Below are 22,193 nucleotides of genomic sequence, written 5' to 3' on the forward strand. Positions count from 1 at the left end.
GGGTGTTACCAGTTTGGCACATCAATAACTGTATTGAGTCAACAGGCTCTCACCTGTGGAGCACAGTATATGAGATTTGGTGGTATTTTTCCTAATGCCCAAACACTCTTCTTTAGTTCTCAATCTGGTTGTTTTCCAAGAGGTTAAGGACATGGATGGTTTAAAGATAAGATCTTACTACCGGTTAAGCAGGCATTTGTGAATAGTGCCAAAGAAGCATTAAGTTCCGGAACAACTAATAGTGGTGCCTACTATAATCCCTGGCACTTGGTAATACTCAAACGTTTGCTGAATGATGAACAAATGAGTTCTAAGAAGTAGAGGGACAAGCAGCTGTCTACATTGGTATGTAGCAGTCAAATGGCACTGGGTCCATTTTTAGGGCCTGCCATGCTTTATAAACTTTCTTCAGAGATAGGCAACGTTTTTCTAAACAAACCCAAGTAGATAAACTGTGGAGGTCTTACATATTAATGTAAAAAAAAAAAATAAGAACTATAGCACACACTAGGTGTTCACTAAATGCTTGCTAAGTTAATGAACAATCCCTCAAATAATAAAGCTAATAAAGCCTGTTAGTCCAGAATTCATAAAGGAACCTACTAAGAAAGTTGATCAATCCCAAGCAGAAGTTCTTCAGGGCATACTTAAAGCAGATCAGTATGTGATATTCTAAACATATTTTTGTTCGATACCTACCCCCATCTGAATGGATGCAGACAAGAAGCCTAGAAAGATACATACCCAGATGCTATCCATGGTAATCACTTTAATAAATGAATATAGCTGGTTTTTATTTTCTTTCATCTACTTATAGCTAGTGAACAGACATTAGTTAGATGTTTTTAAATTCTTTTTTTGGTGTGCTTTTATCCCCCACCCCCACCAAACTTTTTTTTGACAGATACCACAATTAAAAGGCTCATTAATGTAGCCTAATTTTGTTAAGTAAGAATTTGGATATAGTAGAATTTAGCTCAATATGAGAAAGAGATATGCAACAATTCAGACTGCAGAAGAGTTGTATAGCTGAATACTCGAGTATTCTTAAACTAAAGACAACCAAAATTACCTCTTAAACGACCAGTTACTTCTCCTTCTATGTTTAAACCAGGGCCCCGTTTTACTTATCTTTATGTCCCCTTTGTATGCCTAGGAAAAGGAGCTCAAAGTTCTGTTCAACGGAACAAAAGAAGAAACAATCAAATGAACAATCATTTTCTGAATATAATGGGAGGCGAGAATTTATCAACCTATTAAATTTCTGGTATACTCTTAAGTCCCCAAGAGTGGTAATTCCCTAACTAGTTTCATTATTACAAACCAGAGCAGGAGCATGGTGTGGTGGTAAAGAGCTCAAAGTCTGAAGCCAAACTATCTGGGTTCAAATTCTGGCATTAGCAAAGTGAATGGCTGGTGACTTGAGCAGTTACTTAACTTCTATGCCTTGGTTTCCTCAACTATAAAATGTGAGAAGAATCACAGATTCTATTTCAAAGAAGTTGTTATGAAAATTTTAAAGGGTTTAGAAGAGTACCCAGCACTTTATATATTTGCTTTAAAAAAAAAAACAGGGGCGCCTGGGTGGCTCAGTCGTTGAGCGTTGCCTTTGGCTCAGGTCATGATCCCCGCATCGGGCTCCCTGCTCAGTGGGAAGCCTGCTTCTCCCTCTCACACTCCCCCTGCTTGTGTTCCTTCTCTTGCTGTCTCTCTCTCTGTCAAATAAATACATAAAATCTTTAAAAAAATAAAAATAAAAAAATAAAAAAACAATAACCACAACAAAAAAACCTTTCACTGTTACAAAATGGTTAGAAAAAAATGAGGCGATTTAGAAACCTGAAAGTTAACCTATCTTAAACTGAGACAGGTGTCATCTTCTCACAATATGTGTAAAAGTATTCCAATACCTAGGAAAGCTGGCTCTTCAAAACTGCCAAATGTCCAAAGAAGCACTCTTCATGTCACTGCTTTAAAAGAGTCATCCAAAATAATTCACCTGCTATGGTATTAAATGCTAAAGACAAAAAGAGTATCAAGGACAAACTTCCCTTGTAGGAGACTGAGCTTAAAAAACTGGTAATAGTTTTTCTTGATTCTTAATTGAATCAATACTTAATACAATACTGTATTTGAATTAAGAACAAGGTATAGATTTGGTTTAGGGAAGAACAAAGCTTCTCTTGGGTATTTTTGTTTTGTAAAATCTTAAAAACTGTATCTCCACAATTACATTAGATTTGATGTTATAATATTCTTTTCTCCTTGGTTAAAAAAATTTCAACTTTACAATTTATTGTGAATATGCTATTAAAATTTAGAGCAAAAGTATTTTTCCTTTGAAGCATATAGATTAGGTTAATGACTAATTCATAGTCTCTGGTAAAGTAGAAATGTTATAGATTAGGTTAATGACTAATTCATAGTCTCTGGTAAAGTAGAAATGATCATGCCTAAATGTTATTTCAAAAAATTTAAAAGGAATGGCAATGTCAAAAGAAGAGAAAAAAATACTTTGCATCTGAAAATGAAATAGAATAAAAATGTTATTAATAGTTCTGTATGTAATATATAGTATGGAATAATAATAGTTCTGTATGTATAGTTTCAATATAAAAGTACACAATTACTCAAAAGCATTCCAGACCATTTCTCATCTAAGCACTACAAAAAAATAACTGAAACTGACATTGAATTAAAAGTTTTAATTAGCATTTTTCCAAGATTTCATTTACACACTACTCTTTTCTTCCTTAATGATCTCTCTCCATTTTTAATACATAGGTTCTACTTACCATTTCTACATATTTTCCATTCAAATATTATTCCTTAAATTTAAAAAGCATGTGTAGCAACAACTAGCTCTAAAGATAACCCTGCAAAATCTCTTCAGGCCTTCAGTTATGTAAAATATCATCATCCATAATATTTTTTACTAACAAAAAATTAGGTTATGAAATATATTTTGGCAGCAGAGGGATTTTACTTGTTCCAGGTCTGTCTAAAGACTGCCTTGCAACTAGCCAGGGTAATATTTTTCCTCTTTCCTTTTTTTCTCTGCAGTGCTTCTAAGTATAGTGACAGCCGCATCAGGCTTTCCTAGTCTCAGCGCAAGCTCAGTGAAAATCTGGGAAATGTAAGTGGAAACATGAGAGACCGCTTTATTTGGCAGTGCTTTAAAAAAAGGGGGGGGTGGGCAGAACAAATGGCAAAGCAGTGTTTGTACTGCAGGATGAACAATCAATAGGCAGAAAGCAAGATAGAAGCTTCCTCCACTTTTGGATCGACAATCGACAGCTGAGAGACTATTTTTTGCTATGGTTGACTAAATATGGTCAGGGAAGAGAGAGGCACAAGAGAGCCTGTTTGCCTGGGAGTGCATGTTTCAAATGCTTAGCTGCCTATAAAGCTGTAACAGTTTAGCCCGTGGCCACTGAGAGAAGAATATAAGTTAACCTCTGTAGTGACCATGGGGAAGTCCTGACCTTGCTTGCAGACTTGACCTCTGGATATGACAAGGTGGCTTCACTACAGATCTACCAATTAATCCTGGAAACTAAAAACCAAAAACAAATCAAAAAAAAAAACCAAAAAAACAAAAAAACAACTTCACAGCAAGAAAGATACAGAATATTTCCTGAGAAGTCAGAAGAACCTAATGTATTCTGGTGGGCAAAAGAAAATAGGGTGAATGTTTACAGTTACTTGGGGGGAGTGAGGTGTGTTTTGGTTTTTGGCTTTTTGTTTTTTTTAGATTATAAAATTAACTTCCTTTGCAACCTTCTCCCCTCTTCTGAAGCATTTTATCTGAAAATAAGCAAAGTTCATTTTCTTGGCCATTATACCAACCTTCCTTGGTTGCTTAACTTTCTGTACAGCAGATACAAAGCACTCATATCTGTGCAATATTGGTAATATGACCTTCCAAATCAAATGGCCAACTTTGATTCAGTTTTGTTGTTTTTTTTAAGGCGAAGGGAAGGGAGAGGGAAAAGATGGCTTTTTTGGGTTTTTCTGTTTGTTCATTTGTTTTTCAAATGTATCTTAAAAGGTGAGGTTCTGTGTTCACTGATACGGCCCCCTTGCTTCCCTCAGCTCATGGAAAGAAGTGCTGAATCAGCGAATAGAGTGAAGGAACGATCAAGAGGAGATGGCAGCTGCTGATGTGACTCTCTAGGTCATTATCTGTCTTCCTCCTGCAAAAGCTGCATGGCACTAAACTTACAGGTAACAGCACCATAAGGCCTGCACTTTTAAGGATACTTAGGACTTTCTGCATGCTTACCTATTATGACTCAATACATGCTTCTATTGTTAAAGTCTATCTGGGCATTGCCTAATTTCATAGTTCAAGTAGACAGCTTATGTAGCGTGAAAAGGAATGTTGCTCAAGTATCCTGGCAGATAATTCTTGATCTCAAAAATGTACAAATCCATTACTGTCACTGATGTTACTGAAGATTTAGTCTTTGTTTCAGATTAAATAATGATTTTGCATCCTTAGTAAATCACATCCTGCTTCCAAAGTATGCTACCTTTTAAAAACTATTAACTATTTCAAGGTTTAGTCAACCAAGAGACTTGGCAGATCACAAAATACTTAATGCTAACTTTTAGTTGGTCCCAAAAATAAATCAGAATGTGCATGGTAAATCCTAACACTGCACTGCTGAAACTGCTGTAGTGCTGGGCCATCTACTGCTACATTCTGATTTGTTCTCTATGAGCTTCACCAACTTTTTATCACGGGCTGCAGAAATTCTACTTTCCCTACCTTTTTGTTTTCTCCTTTCCCGAATATGAAAATTTCTTACGGTGTTCTTTTAAATTAACCTTTTAATACCACAGTAATTAAAGGCAACTCACCAACTATAATGTCTTTTCAAGCTAAATGATCAAGCGCAAACCCTGGTGCCACAGGCTAATACCCTTTAATTCTTTTCAGTGAGACTTTAGAAAAGACTGTTCTGGTAGTGATCCTTTACATTAAAAAAATTAAAGAATCAAAAGAACCAAACTCACCAAAATTAGATATTTATACATCTATTCAAAAGTGTATTCAATCCAAACAAAAGCATCAAAATGCAAAATTCAGGTAAGTAACTAATAAAGACAAAGGAACAAGAAAGAAGTTCTCAAATAATCATGAGTTCCTTATCTGAGACCTTTAAAAAAAAAAAAACAAAAAATTCATCATCTTTAAAACTTCAGTTCACTCACACTCTAAAAAGATCTAGCTTTTCTCCTTGTTCTTTCAACTTTAGAGTCAATATCAGAAGAAGTACTAATTGGTTAACCGATTAAGTTTTCAATAAGATATCTAGTTTGTAAAAAGAATTTGCACTGAATTCATTACTATCTACTTGCAGGATCTAGAAACAAAATAAGAAGAAATTCCTCTGAAGACAATGAAGAAACACTAGGCTGATCTTACCAATTTCTGAAATATACTCTATAAAACCTCCACTGATTCCCTGAATCTCTTGCAAAAACAACCAGATCAGGACAAAGTTCAACAGATAACTGGCTAGTGTTTAGAAGTATCTATGTCCACCAAGAACAAGGAGCCATAAATGGCACTAATGCCATGCTTCAGGTAAATCTGTTATAGTTTAGTCTTTGATAGTCTCTGCAAATGATCTACCACTACTCTGTATCAGTAAACTAAATGTTTTACTAACAAATGGGAAAATAAAACATTTCACGTTTTTACAGCTAATAACTTAGTAAAACCTACTCAGAGTACATACTTCTTTATGTACCCATATGAACATACAATGCTATGGAATGTAAAGAAGTATGTATTTTTGGTAGGCAATAAACTACCAGGAGGGAACTACACTGCAGCTAAAAGAAGCCCTTGCTTCTTTCTGTGTGAATGACCTTCATATGGTAAATTAACCTAATATCAAAGAGATGACCTTTGACAATACTAACACCATAAAAATGCACCTACTACTTCTAGATGGAAACTAAATGCTGCGAAGATTTCGACTTTGTGAAAAAAAAAAAAAAGTTCAACTGAGGAGATTTAAAATTATCATGAAACTCCTTTTAAATCTTCTAAGTTAAAATGTACTATGTTTTACATTTTTAAATTAAGTAATCACATGATTAAAATTTGAATACAGAAAAGAAATCAGTATTACTAGAAGAGTGAGGGATACACATGACCTATTTTCTGTCTCCACAATATGATCTTAATTGAAGTATATATCATATTAGTAGGATTAACTGATTTGTTAAGAATAACAAGGTTTAACAAAAGCTGATGTCATTACATTTTAACAATTGTTCTTGATTGATAAATTTATAGTCTACTAATATCAGAGGAATTTCTGAACAAGTTTTGTTGTTTTAAGCTTTCTTTTTGAAAGCTACATAGTCATAATTCGAAAAGACTATCTTTTAAGTAACATTCTACTCTCAAAAAAAAAGCGTTGTCCTCAAATTAATCAGGTCCTTAACCTAGTCTTCGCTTTGGATAAATACTGTTAGTACTTAGAATATATTAAAACATAAGATTTATGCATGAAAAATGACAAAATTCTGGGCCATACTGTAGGTTAACAGGGCACATTGGTAAAAGATTGCCAAATATTTAAAAGAAATTAATTTATTATCGATATCATCCTTGAATTTGTTTCTCCAAAGGGGCACATAAAATGAAAACGCTATAGCCAAGAAACCAATTTACACAGACAGAATAATCATGTTTCACTGGTACTGGGCAACAGCAATTCAATTTTTACAAACATGTTAGGGCCCACTATTTCTAATGTGTTGGAGATATCACAATACTTTTTTTGTACCTGATACAAAACTTATTTTGTATAATATACACCTATATATTAACAGAAATCATAAATAATAAAGCGGCTGGCAATACTTTATAAGCAGTACCTGTTTCAAGCTACTATGATAGACGTAGAAAAAAAGAAATACTAATATTCATATATTCTAATCATTTCTTACTAAAAGTATTATTTCAACTGGAATATTCAGATGTGTATAAAAAGCATAATGATATTTGAAAATTTTTATGTGTCCCAAGTTGAACAGAAATGGCTATAAGGTCAACTACAGTTATAATTGAAAATATGTATCTCAAAAGTATAGGTTCCTCTATAAAACTACTCAAAGGGTATTACTATACTCATGTTTTATAACATTCTAAAATTATAGAGCATTATAAAATTGTAGAACAATTACATCCATTATTCTCTAGGCATGAAAGTTTTTAATAATTATTTTAAAACATCCTGGTGACAAAGATTCTCATTGCTATAATATTAAGAGTACATAATCCTCAGAAAATAAAATGGCAGCATCTGCTATTCATTTTAAAAAGATTATATACTGATTCTAGTGGTTACAAGTTTAACTGAACATATCTGAGTCTTTTCAGTCATTCTAAAATGTCACATCCATCACTTAGATCAGCTGTTCATTTTTAACTGAGTACATAGTAAACTCTGGGCATCTGCTGACACTGGTGTAACTCAAACATTTCAACTGTCTCTCTGACAGGGATAACAGATGCTGACATTATCAAATGCTGTACTATTTTTTTTCCATGGCCTCTCCTTGCCCCGATATGGCCAGTATATGAAACTGAACTGCCATCCAAAAGCACACTTGAGCAACTGGATCTGCTAAACAGCTTCCACAGAACTAGTAAAAATAGAAGCCAGTTTTATTGCTATCTTCAGCACTTAAGTCCAGGCAATTTAACACCTGTTTCATTTCTATTAGAATAAATTGAAAGAATTGTAGTTACATTAATTTCACCAGCAGCATGATACTTACGAACCAACAAATGCAGAATATACTTAATAGGAGAATTTTTTGAATACTGCCTGAATTAGTGCTGACCTTTTCCCAGTTTAATTCAAAACAGTAACTGTTTCTTTACTCTGTATTTCACTGAAAGCACTTACTTTATAGGCAAACTATAGTATCTCAAAGTTTTATTTTTGCAAGTATATTTAAGAAGGTATCCCCTTCCCTGATACTGAAATGCAACACTGAAATCAAATTACAACAAACATTTGCTGTACTGACTTTTAAAGTATTACTCATGTAGTAATTTTAATACTTAAATTCATTGATTATAGCTATGCACCACAAGTCCATGTATTATTAAGCTGATAATGGAACTAACTAGGCAATCTGTACCCAAAATGACGGAGAACTCAGTCAGGGAAATAGACCTCTAAAAGGGTTAAATTACTAACCTATGATTAGTAACACTACATAAGCAAAAAAAAGAAAAAAGTTGGCATGCATGGTAGTTCCTTTCAACACAAGTCCAAGCAATACACTGAATACACATGTGATCTATTTATAAACCAAAGGGCAGAGGTATTGTCTTAAGGCCACTCATATTCCTTCACCCTCCCTATCAGAAACTTGCTATTAGCTCTCAAGTGTAATACTAAATAAAGGAGCAGCGGTAGAAAGGTTACCAGTACTCTTCCCTAACTTATTAGCTTACTTGGTTCACTGCCTAAAGATAAATACAAAATAGTACTCTGAAATACATCAAGGTCTATTTGTTCCTTCAACTGCTGTTGGTTTTAAAACAGGTTATTGTCTACATTTAAGAATTATGCAAAGCTGTACATTGATAATTCCTTAATGCATCAACAAAATGTTAAAGGGCAAAGACTTGCTCTGTTCGAGTAGGAAATAGTAGGAAAAGTGCCTTCAAAATAAAAAAGTTTACATGTAATGACTGAAGTACTGACATGAGAATATCTAACATCTGTAGAAAGTCCATAACCATAATTGTACAAATAAAAAGCATTTCAACTTTTTTGTATCCTACACTAGCAGCACTGCAATGCTTTGCTAGAGCTGGTAAAATGGAACCAAATCGCCTCTTCAATGGATTTGGTCCCCTTCAACCAGCTGTAGCTATGCATTGATTACTACAGGACAGCCAACGTTTTCATTTATGAGTATCAATCACATGTTGACTAATTTCAGGTTATTTAAGTTATTCAGATTGTGGTTTAAGTAAAATAATTTGTTACTGTTAATTCTCCTTGGGAGAATCATAGTGGTTAACAATGTTTCTAAAAAGTTTTATGAAAAATGTGTGGATGACTTAAGGACTGCAAATAAAATAATTTTACTTATTTACCGTCTTGATGTTACATTTTTTTATCTTCAGAATAGAAATGGCAATGAAATGTAGCCTATGCTGCATAATAAAAAAACACACTTCCTCCAAAGGAAGAAAATATTTGGGAAGGTGACCTAAAACCTACCTGAACATAATGGGAACACCACAGTGTGGTTCCCATGGACATGCACGTATTTTAAATTTAAAGAAAAATATAACATTAAATATAATACTCTAGAAATGCTGGGTCACTATCTTCCAGGATTAGCATTTAATTTTACTGCTATTTACCTGAATATTGATAGACAAAGGTAAAAAAGAAAAATGAACGATTCTGCAGACTATTTTGTGCAGAGACTGAAACAGTATCTAGTTCTTCCAACCCCAAAACAAAAGTTTTTAACCTTTAGAAAAGAAAGGAAATGCTAAGTATCATGGCTTTTTACTATGTAGGTATTTCACCTCTCCATACTTGTTTCCTTAGTTGTAAAATGAAGATCTCTTCTAATAATAACATCCTATGACTCTCCTCACTCTGTCTTCTTTGTCCTTCACAAAATAAATATACACACAAGCCTCTCACAAGGGAGAGAAAATGAAGGAAGAGGAAAAATGATAAGTTATCCAACATCCCTCCATTTTTCTTACTGACTGCAATATAATTATAGATAATAAAATGTTCTTTAACACATGGAAACAAACATTTCAGTAATTAATGAAGGGTTAACCAACGCTTAACCAACTTAACCAGGCGCCCCTGCCTGTGAAGTTATCTTAGCATTAACCTAAAAACACAAGTGTATCACATCATGTGGTCTATTCATATTTTGCTGTTACTTTTCACACTCAATTTATATTAAAGAAAAATTTGTAAATAACACTATATAAGGTACCTCCAAAATATCTATCCGGTATCAGTACTTCCAAAATACTTAGCTGGTTTTTGGCCAGCTCTGCAGAGAATACTGCTAATTTATTTTCATGCCTGTTAAGGAGATCTAGTAACTTAATTAAGAGCTAAAAATGCAACATCCTCACAGAAAGTATCTAAGTACTGTGCCAATTAATGCTATTCCAAAGAAATTTAGTTTTCATTTTCAACAAAAGAAATGCTTCCTGCTCTTCATTTAAATCTGAAATTTCACCTGTATACAAAAAAAGATAATATGGCTAAACTCTAGGGAAAATATCTCTAAATATCAAAAATAAGAAAAAGCATCGTTCTTGGTTAAGATTCCTGAAATAAAAGATCTATATTAAGACATATGCTATTCTAAAATGCTCCAAATTTTATAAACCATGATACCAAAATACTCAAGCATCTCAGAATGAAAGCTTATATTGCCTCCCACAATTCTGAAAGAAAAGAAATGGCTTTATAATTCTTTCTCTCTTAATGTCTCTGCTGTTATACCATGAGGAAACATCAAGATCAGCTTTGAAATCCAGAACCTACATTGATCTGAGGCTTTGAAATTTAGATTTCAAAGTATAGTCTTCAAAAATATTGGACATTTTTCATAACTGGGGATATTATATTTTCTTTTTAAAAAGGACAACCAGGGGTGCCTGGGTGGCTCAGTCAGTTAAGCATCTGCTTTTGGCTCAGGTCATGATCCCAGGGTCCTGGGATCGAGCCCCATATTGGGCTCCAGCCCCATATTGGGCTCCCTGCTCCACGGGGGTCTACTTCTCCCTCTCCTCCCCGCTCATGCTGTCTCTCACTAACTCTGTCTCTCTCTCTAATAAATAAAATCTTTAAAAATAAATAAATAAATAAATAGCACAACCAATAACTCTACTGTGTTATTAACTTATTGCCGAAAAATCATTACTGCTTACTATAGGCAAAGCTAAGGAATAGAATGCTACTTAAATCCCACAGGTATACACATGCACATATAAACTTTGGAAACTTTTCCATATTGCTAACCACAATAAATTGAAATAATTGTAAGTAAACATTTGTGTTGGTATTAAGTTACATTCCCAATGTAAATGATTTGCTGTAGAAATAATATATATATATTCTAATAAAAAAAACCCTCAAAATTAGCTAAGAATTATATTAACTGAAGTACCATCAATTGTAATTAAAATTGACTATACATGAAGTTCAACAATTAAGCCAAGTATACTAAAGAAGTATAACTGTAGTTTAAAACAAAGATCACAAAGAACAAATTAAAATGTTATAATTCAAGGTAAGAGATTCATCACGTTATATAAATTATAAAATGCTTATAAGAAAGCGGAAAATATTGGCACATATTAATCATGTCTAATATTTTATTTAAAAATGCTAATTTCATCAGGTTCTGAAAATAATAAATGAACTATATCTGGTTTCCTCAAATAAGTGTTAAGGCCAAAGACTTTTTCTTTTTTTTTTAAAGATTTTATTTATTTATTTGACAGAGAGAGACACAGCAAGAGAGGGAACATGAGCAGGGGGAGTGGGAGAGGGAGAAGCAGGCTTCCCGCCGAGCAGGGAGCCCGATGTGGGACTTGATCCCAGGATCCTGGGATCATGACCTGAGCCGAAGGCAGACGCTTAACGACTGAGCCACCCAGGAGCCCCAAGGCCAAAGAGTTTTTTAAAAAAATTCTGAGTACACCAAAAATGATTCCTTCTGTCTTTTGACATCACTCATCAGTACAAGGGGAAAAAAAGCATATTTTAAGAATAAAAAATCTGATATGAAAAAAAGAACTGAAAACAACCTCAATCTGCAATTTCAACTGATATATAAGTTGTATAATCTTCTGATATTCTTTAGAGTCCAATTAAAATCACTCTTTATCTGGCAATCTATAGTCACAATTGCATGAAATGTCTTAAGGAAATAGGAACAAAAAACAATCTTATAGCTTTAACTAAAGCACTTGGCTGCATAATAAAAATGGCTTTTTTCCCCCTTTTTTAAAATGTCACCTAAAAAAAAAAAATGTCACCTGACACCAGTTATTTGATTGGAGGAATCACCCTTATAAATTTTGAAGGGAATTCTCAAGATATATGCAAGAAGTAAAGAAATGTTAGTATACTCTCTCCTCCTTGTATAGGCTTATTACCATTATTAAATATACTATCCCTACTCCCAGTAAAGTGAAATATTGAAAATATTTAATTGTTTCCTAAACACTTCAATATTCAGTTTATCTTAAACTTTATAATTTAATGTGATAAGCTAAACTTCCTCAATAAAATCTTTTTTTTAAAGATTTCATTTATTTATTTGGGGGGGCATGAGTAGGGGGGAGGGACAGAGGAAGAGGGAGAAGCAGACTCCCTGCTGAGCAGGGAGCCTGACACGGAGCTCGATCCCAGGACCCTGGGATCATGACCTGAGCTGAAGGCAGACCCTTTACTGACTGAGCCAATTATTGATGCCCCAATAAAATCTCTTTTTGACCATTCTATTTTTTTTTTTTTTTTTTTAAGATTTTAGTTATTTATTCATGAGAGACAGAGGAGCAGAGAGAGAGAGAAGCAGAGGGAGAAGCAGGCTCCCAAGGAGCAGGGAGCCCGATGCGGGACTCGATCCCAGGACCCTGGGATCATGACCTGAGCCGAAGGCAGACGCTTAACCATCTGAGCCACCCAGGCGCCCTTGACCATTCTAATCTGAAATAATTTCTGTTTGAACTCCTAGCAGTTTCTCTACAGAATCCGAAACTAATCTCATTACATCCTGTGACACCTAGCACTGTCCTGTCAAATTAAGACTAACATTTATTAAGGCCCTATCACAGTCAAGGCACTGTGGGGGATATACAAATGAAAAGGAGTGCCCACAATTTTAACAGAAAGAAACACAGAAATACCACACTAACAAACATAAAGTGCAATAAAATAAGAACAAAGAACAAGTTAGTATAGGGCAAACAAAATAATTTCAATGATGAGAGCTAGGAGCTCTGAAAGAAAGATGGTTAAGACCAAGAAGGGAAGGGGATAAGGACATTTTGACCAAAGAAGATGCTTAAATAGATGAGGAAAGTAGACAAGATATTTTAGAAAAGGGAACAGCATAATGTAGCTGAAGGGAAAGGTAGAAGAGGGATTTTAATTAGTGGGAGACAAAGTTAGAAAAACAGGCTTAAGACAAACCGCAAATGGGTATGAAGACCAAGTTCAAGGTACGCAAATTTTATTCTATGTACAATAGGAAGCAACTTAAGATTTGGGAACAGGGGAGAGGTGCCATTATATCTATGCCTTTAGAATGCTAAGTTGGTAACTGTATGAAAGTTAAATCAGAGATAACACCAAATCAGAGAGAACAATTAGAAAGATACTGTAATAGTTCAAGTAAAAGTGGTAAGTACTTAATTAGATCAGCAACAATGAAATAGGAAGAATGGGACAGATTGGAAAAGACTAGTAGAATAAATGGAATTTGAGAACTAACTGGAAGTTGAGAATTAGTGAGAGAGTAGTCAAAGATAACCCTAAACCAAGAGGCAGCAAGGGGACTGATGGCTGTATTAATACATTCTTAGTTAAATCATTCACTGTCCATGTGTTTCAGTCTTGAAACCATAATACAGAAAAAGTAATACAAGGTAGTTAAGAGCTATTATTCTTTTTTCTTTTTTAAAGTAGGCTCCATGTGGAGAAAGGGGAACCCTCTTACACTGTTGGTGGGAATGCAAGCTAGCACAGCCACTCTGGAAAACAGTATGGAGTTCCTCAAAAAGTTGAAAATAGAGCTACCCTATGACCCAGCAATTGCATTACTGGGTATTTATCCCAAAGGTACAAATGTAGGGATCTGAAAGGGCACCTGCACCCCAATGTTCATAGCAGCAATGTCCACAATAGCGAAACTGTGGAAAGAGCCCAGATGTCCACTGACAGATGAATGGATAAAAAAGATGTGGTATATATACACAATGGAATATTACTCAGCCATCAAAAAATATGAAATCTTGCCATGTGCAATGATGTGGATGGAACTAGAGGGTATTATGCTAAGCGAAATAAGTCAATCAGAGAAAGACAACTATCATATGATCTCACTCATATGTGGAATTTGAGAAACAAAACAGGATCATAGGGGAAGAGAGGAAAAAATAAAACAAGACAAAATCAGAGAGGGAGACAAACCATAAGAGACTCTTAATCATAGGAAACTGAGGGTTGCTGGAGGGGAGGGGAGTGGGGGGGGATGGGGTAACTGGGTGATAGACATTAAGGAGGGCATGTGATGTAATGAGCACTGGGTAATATATAAGACTGACGAATCACTGGCCTCTATCTCTGAAACTAATAATACATTATATGTTAATTAACTGAATTTAAATTAAAAAAAATTTTTTTTAAAATAAAGTAGGCTCCATGCCCAGCGTGCAGTCCAACGCAGGGCTTGAACTTACGACCATGAGATCAAGACCTGAGCTGAGATCAAGAGTCTGATGCTTAACTGACTAAGCCACCCAGGCACCCTACAATCTATTAAGGCAGATTGTTGCTCAACTTCTAGCTGCTCCACTAGTCAGCTGTGTGATCTTGAATAAGTAAATTCCTCTCTTTATAAGCTTCATATTATCTATAAAAAGAGGATATTAACACCTGCCCCAAAAAGCTGTTGAAAGGATTAAAGGAGATAATGCATGTAAACCATTTAGTAGAGGCCTTGCCTGTGTAAGTGCTATCATCATTTTCTCTTTGAAAGGCAGGGAACATATAATACTATTTTGTCTCCTTCACAGTGCCAAAGTATGAAGTGTTCAAATATTTGTAATTTGAAAAACAAATCAAGACATAATCTAAAATATGGTCATTTATTTCCTCCCACATTATATACCCATTGTTAGGAGCATCAACAAGCAACAGCAGTATAATCCTTTCGTTCTCTGTGCTCCCCCTCTAGTGGTGATCCTAGAAGGATACATGATATAAAAACGCAGTATGGAACCAGAGGACAAGAAGTCATGGGGATGTAATATAGTTAGTTAATACTGTACTGTATATTTCAAAGTTGCTAAAGCAGTAAATATTAAAAGTTCTTCTCATAAGAAAAAATATATGTAATCACATGTGGTGAAGGATGTTAACCAGACTTATCATGGAAATCATTTCATAATATATCCATATTTCAAATCATTATATTGTGCAACTGAAACTAACAATATTATATGTCAATTTTATCTCAATTTTAAAAGAAGAATTCAGGATAAACTGTCAAAATAAACTTCAAAGTGAAGAGCTAGCTCCCTCAGGCAAAATATGCAGGCTTAATTCAACTACAAACAGAAGACATCTAATGCAAAAATTTTCTAAAATGCTTCTCAAGGTTAAGTTGTTGCCAAAAATTCATTCATAGAAAGCTCTAATTTAAGCAAAACTAAGTATTTTCCTGTTCTGTGAGACTCTGCAGATCCTTTATGAGTTGTGATTTCCCAGAAGTTTTTCTCAAACTGTAACCAGTAAATCTTTTTTCTAGTAGACTGCCTGTCACTATTGTTAACAATGGCTGGGGAATATCTACACTAGAAGCCTATAAAATTATATTAATAATAAAGAATTAGGTACTTAATAGTTATTTAGCCACAAGTTAAAAAAACAATCATGCAAATGGGGTGCCTGGGGGGCCCAGTCAGGTAAGCATCCGACTCTTGATCTCAGCTCAGGTCTTGATCTCAGGGTCTTGAGTTCAAGCCCCGCACTGGACTACAGGCTGAGCATGGAGCCTACTTAAAAATCATGCAAATGGATAACATGAGATCAGAGGACACACTGAGAATGATCTTAAAGAAACATAATCTCAAAATGAAATGCATTAAAAAAAATTTTTTTTAAAGATTTTATTTATTTATTTGAGAAAGAGAGGAGAGACAGTGAGAGAGTATAAGCGGGGAGGAGAGCGAGAAGCGGGCTCCCCGCAGAGCAAGGAGCTTGATGTGGGGCTCGATCCCAGGGCTCTGGGATCATGACCTGAGCCAATGGCAGACGCTTAACCACTGAGCAACCAGGTGCCCCAGACTGGAATGCATTTTAATTAAATCTTTAGATATAAGCAAGTATTCTTGATACTTTATATACATATTTAATATATGTAAGTCATTTCATAATACTTGTATTAGTTTAACAATAAAAAAATAATATAAAACTAATCTATTTAGTGAAGACATAATTTCCACAGACTTTAAAATGATTTATAAGGTACTAAAATATGCCATTATTTCCTCATCAGTATCAGAAAAGAGAACCAGCACTAGGAAAATATTTTTAAACTGCAAACAAAATAGTACAGGTGAGATCTTTACCTGGGATTTCCTCTTAGTGCAGCATGGTGTAGAGCATTAAATCCATTATTATTTGTAATGGTAACATCTGCTCCAGCTTCTAGAAGAACTGCCAGAATGTCATCACGTTTCTTACTTATTGCATCATGAAGAGGGGTATCACCTTCAGAATCCTTTTTTTTAATTTAGAGAGACTTTCATTAGTTCTTGAACCAAACATCACATGTAATATTAATATGTATACTGAACTACTAAACAGAAGCCATATCCAGTAACCTTCAATAAACATCCTGTGTTAAATTTTAAGATGTAGGCAAGAAACATTAGCCTCATTATATTAAACTCATACTCAATCTCGATGGAAAACACAATGAACATGTTGTAGCCTACCAAAGAAAACGAAAAATAAAATTAAAAAGTACCCTCAAATATGAGTCAGCTAATTACAAAAATCAATGAGGTGAAAAGCTGCCCCCAGAATTCATTAGTTTAAAATGGCCTACTATACCAGATTCCTACCAGTCAGTAATCATTATGTCCTAAACTTTCAAAACAAACCTAACGCCAGTCTTGGGGCCCTAGAGCAATGAATTGAAAGTCAATAGTCCTTAACCTTGGCTGCACATTAGAGTCTGTAGGGGAGCTCTTAAAAAGATACCCAGGCACAGGGCGCCTGGGTGGCGCAGTTAAGCTTCCAGCTCTCGGTTTCAGCTCAGGTCATGATCTCAAGGTCGTGAGACTGAGCCCTGTGTCAGGCTCCATGATTGACACAGAGTCTGCTTGGGATTCTCTCTCCGTTTCCCTCTGCCAATCCCGTTCATGCATGAGCATGCATTCTCTCTCTAAAATAAATAAATACATCTTAAAAAAAAAAAAAAAGATACTCAGGCTGTTCTCCAGGACAACTAAACCAGAATCTCTAGGGGTGAGATCCAGGCATTAGCAGTTTTTCAGAGCCCCCCAGCTGAATATATTATGTAGTCATGGGTGAAAATATTAATCTAAATGTTGTCAAGGGGCAGGAAAGTGGCTAACTAATCAAAATAGAAACAAATGTAAAAGAAAATTTAGCAGTCTCGGTCTTCCTTTTTTTCAAGCCGACTACCTTTTTCATCAATCAACTGATTTAGTAGATTATCTGCATAAGTGGGTAATTTAGACCTCATTTATTTCATAGTTTCATAAATACTATTCTCAGTTAAGTCATACCTATGGTTTATACCATGGTTGCTAAATTCAGCCTGCCACCTGTTTTTGTAAATAGTTTTATTGGAATTCAGCCATATACATCCATTTATGTATTATCGATGGCTGCTTTCATGCTACAACTGCAACACTGGATAGTCATGATAGAAACTACATGAAAGCCTAATTATCATCTGGCCCTTTACAGAAAAAGTTGGCCAATCCCAGGCATATCTTCATCTACCCTCAAAACAAATTCCTAACCCAAGTTCAATCCAACCAGCCACTTTCCAGCCTTCTATCTAGTGGCACTAAAAATTCAGTCTTCAACTTGAGATAGGCTTTTTTTTTTTTTAAGATTTTATTTATTTACCAGAGAGAGAGAGTACAAGTGAGAAACAGCACAAGCAGGGGGAGCGGCAGGCAGAGGGAGAAGCAGACTCCCCACTGAGCAAGGAGCCTGGTGTGGGACTCGATCCCAGGACCCTGGGATCATGACCTGAGCCAAAGGCAGAGGTTTAACCGACTGAGCCACCCAGGCGTCCGAAGGGATGGGTTCTTAATATGGCTGGAATAAGCTTCTACTGGCCCTGATCGTCCTTCCTTCTGGTCCCCACAGTAGCTATTCCAAACATTTATCACTCTTCTCAATTACCTTTTCTATACCTATTACTCCCCATTCACTCTCAACAGATGACTTTGTCTGCCATTTCAGACCCCCCAAAATCAATAGGTACAAATTATCTCTCCTTCAACAGATCAACACCCTCTAATTCCTCCCCCATCCTCCAATTCTATAATCCACTTAGAGGCTCTAAGTTCCAAACCCTGTCAGTTCCAAAATGCTGTGCCTCAGAAATATCAGTCTCTCAAAACCATCTAGCTGAATAAAATCTCCAATTCTTTCAGATCCCAAACCCTCAGTCCCATTACTCCTATTTTTCTTCTTTGTTGCTTCTCTGACATCTATCCAATCGAATCCATCTGGCTGCTAAAACTGTGGACAGGAATCATCTCTTAAGTGACTCTTGACTCAAAAATTAGGTCCTACTGAAAATCAACCCTAAAACCCTGTATATTTTCCAAAACAGAAAATCTTCCTAAACTAATGACTAGACCAAGACCCGAAGATAAATTAAGCTACAACTGAAATAATTTAGATAAAGTAACTATCATTAAATGCAGCCTATTATACTTCTTAAGCTGCTGAAGCTGAGTCATGATCAATAAAGTGAAATCAATTCATAAGCTGATATTTTTGCAAGGGAATCCCCATCCCCACCCTCCAATATAGAACCAATCTACTGACACTTTCCTTAAAAAGTCTTTTCTAAGAAGAACAGCTGCCAATTTTATCACATAGAATGATCAAACAAAAATGAACTGATAACAAAGGAATGCTTACCACAGAACTTAGTATTTCCTCTTAACAGAATCCTAGCAATGCCCGCAGAATATCTGTCATTACCTGGAGACTAGGATGACAGCCGAAGTCCAATAAAGTCTTCACAACCTGCAGATGGCCTTTATTGACAGCGATATGAAGTGGCGTCTGTCGGCGCTTGTTGCGAGCATTCAAGTCAGCACTGCCCCGGTGCAGTACTTCTATAACAGCACCTTCATCTCCAAAAGCTGCATGGTGAACGGCTCTATCTCCATCTTTATCCTAAACATCAGTATTTAAATCTGAATTAGTGAGCAAAACTTTTAGAAAGAAAAATAAAACCTGAAGCTATAATAATTCAGTAAGAACTGATGTGAGAAGAGAAAACACAGAATGGAGTCAACAAAATAACTTGAAATGAAATTCACTTGAATAGCGATTAACTCCAAAGATAAATGATGAACCTGAATCAATACACTATGTCACATACATACTAGACCAATATTTATATCAGAAGTAGTGTGATCTGGGCGCCTGGGTGGCTCAGTCGTTAAGCGTCTGCCTTTGGCTCAGGTCATGATCCCAGGGTCCTGGGATGGAGTCCCACATCGGGCTCCCTGCTCAGCGGGAAGCCTGCTTCTCCCTCTCCCACTCCCCCTGCTTGTGCTCCTGCTCTCGCTGTCTCTCTCTGTCAAATAAATAAATAAAATCTTAAAAAAAAAAAAAAGTAGTGTGATCTTTCATTACTCTTAATTTATCAGCCATGATAAGCCAACATTAGGAAAAATGCTAAATTATGATACAACTATATATATATAAACATTTTTCCATTTAAAAATTTTACAAAGGCTTTTTAATGACATAAAAAATATATAAACATTAGTTGAGTAATTTAAAGAAGAAAAAAGGATGCCAAACTGTGATCTCAATTAACTTTGAGACCATATTAACATTGGTTATCTCTAGCTGGTGAGCATATACTTTTCTGTATATTCAAGAACAAAAAAAAATTAAGTACCACCGTAAAAGATAAAAATGAAACACAAATCAGCATAACTTCATATATCCAAAATTCCAAAACTATTTCAGAAGAATTAAGTAGGTATGCCTTACCTTTTAAAATAGGCCTATTTCTAGAGATGAGAGGTAGAGAAAGACCTGATTGCTTAAATTTTTTTTTTCATGTAGGAAACTTTTTTTTTTTAAGAGAGAGAGCTTGTGCAAGCATGGGGGAGGGGTGCAGAGAGAGACAGGGAGAAGAGAAGCCCAGTGCAGGGCTCAATCTCATAACCCTGAGATCATGACCCCAGCCGAAATCAAGAGTCCAATGCTTAACCGACTAAACCACCCAGGCGCCCTGTAAGAAACTACTTTCTAAAGGGAAAAAAAAATGCCTGTACTGCACCATGAAGATAATATACATAGTTCACACCAAAAAAGAAGTCCCATTACTTTGCTAGGTGCAGACAGAGATGGGTATTATAAGGATACTATCCTTATTCCAGACTACCTCTCAAATTTTAACACCCAGAGAAGTAAGCATGTTTTAAGACTTTCTCCAGAGCAGTGGTTCCCAACCCATAGTTCTACCCCCTCATGGACTCCAGCTTTAGCAAGTGGTTTGAAAATCCATATAGTACTCAGGATTATTTGAACTACTTTTTACAGATTTAAATTAAAAACAAAACAAGAGTTCATTCAAAACAGCTGCTGAATTCAAAATAGTCTTTGGTCTTAGCATATTTTCTCAGACAGATATTTAAAGTAAAACTGCTTGTGTAGGAGTCCACAACAACTTGACAGCCACCTTTTTTTTTTTTTTTAAGATTTATTTATTTATTTATTTGACAGAGAGAGAGAGAGAGACACAGCGAGAGAGGGAACACAAGCAAGGGGAGTGAGAGGGAGAAGCAGGCCTCCCGCCGAGCAGGGAGCCCGATGAGGGGCTCAACCCCAGGACCCTGGGATCATGACCTGAGCCAAAGGCAGATGCTTAACGACTGAGCCACCCAGGCGCCCCTTGACAGCCACCTTGAGAAGGTAGGAAACTACGACTCAGCAATACTTCTACCTTACTAATAATCTAGCTAAACCAAAGTAGGAGTTTTTGTTACCTGTCAACCTTGAGCATAAAGGAACTGGCACACTACCACATGAAAGATTTAAGATTCAACTAATGTGCCCCTGGGCAGCATTATATTTAAACAACCCAGAGAAACAAGCTTTTTACAAAAGAATATTTTATGTCTACATGTATGTGTATGTGTTTGTGAGAGACAGAGAGGAACCTCTCTAATGGTATGTTTCAAAACCTTAGATTTAAGCTCTTCCTACCCTCCAATTTAGATTTATTTTTTCTTACAATTTTTAAGCCAATCTACGTGGTTTTCCTTATGTTAAAAAGAACATAAATCCACTAACACTCACTGAATAAAAACAGGAACTATTTCTAAAATGCACCACACGTTTATGGCTGTTAGAAAACTTACTGTAACACTGTTATACATCAATTTACGTGGGGAAAAAAACCTAAAAAATAAAAACCCCTAATATATGTATGTCAAAAGGATATACGTGAGAAAAATTTAAAGAATTTGTAAAATACATACACTAGAAAGTAACAATTAAATTTATTTCGTTTTTCTTCCAAATAAAAAACCTCACAGTTGCACAAAGATCTTAACTAACAGGGTTTGCTGTTTTCTGAATCTATCTTAAGTATTTCAAATAAACCTAATAAAAAAAAAGCTCATTATTATGACTCTGATACTGGCACCAAGTGAGATGTTGAGGGACACTATTACAGCTGACCCCAGTAAAGTTATCTGAAAGGATTTGTGCAGGGGCCTCAAATTAAATCTAAAACCGATCTTGGTTCTTTCTACCCTCTTATCCCCTCTCTTTCCAGTGAACTCTGCAAAATCTGCTCATTCCAGTCTTCCCTAGCTTAGCTGGCAGAACCAGAGACCATATCAAAATCCTATCTATAAGTCATGCTCACCTACTTCGTGTCCCTGAGCCACAATTTATAAAAGCACCAAACTCTATGGCTGTTACTCCTCAATTTATGCTCAGATCTCTTCTCTCTTCTCCAGTTCTACCACTAATTAATTCAGGCCTTGATTCTCACTCACCTAACTTACTGCCATAGCTTACCATGCCTCCACTTTTATCTTACCCCAATCTATTCTTCACACACACACACAATTCCCTCTGTAAAGCACACAATTTATGTTTAAA

General features: G+C 35.6%; 1 protein-coding gene across 2 annotated transcripts in view; it reads right to left on the reverse strand.

Moving 5' to 3' along the window:
* The window catches only part of MIB1 (MIB E3 ubiquitin protein ligase 1), a 131,165-nt gene that overhangs the window by 30,161 nt on the left and 78,811 nt on the right, over positions 1-22,193 (reverse strand). For both annotated transcript variants that reach the window (XM_028092533.2, XM_028092532.2), the window contains exons 11-12: positions 19,038-19,235; positions 16,406-16,557 (exon numbers count right to left, since the gene is read on the reverse strand). In XM_028092533.2, the coding sequence (XP_027948334.1) occupies positions 16,406-16,557; positions 19,038-19,235 (350 nt within the window). The remainder of the gene's footprint in view (positions 1-16,405; positions 16,558-19,037; positions 19,236-22,193) is intronic.

The sequence above is a fragment of the Eumetopias jubatus genome, unplaced genomic scaffold (assembly GCF_037043125.1).
Source record: "Eumetopias jubatus isolate StellerSeaLion01/CBP00866 unplaced genomic scaffold, mEumJub1_p1.0 scaffold_16, whole genome shotgun sequence".
In the NCBI taxonomy this organism is placed as follows: domain Eukaryota; kingdom Metazoa; phylum Chordata; class Mammalia; order Carnivora; family Otariidae; genus Eumetopias; species Eumetopias jubatus.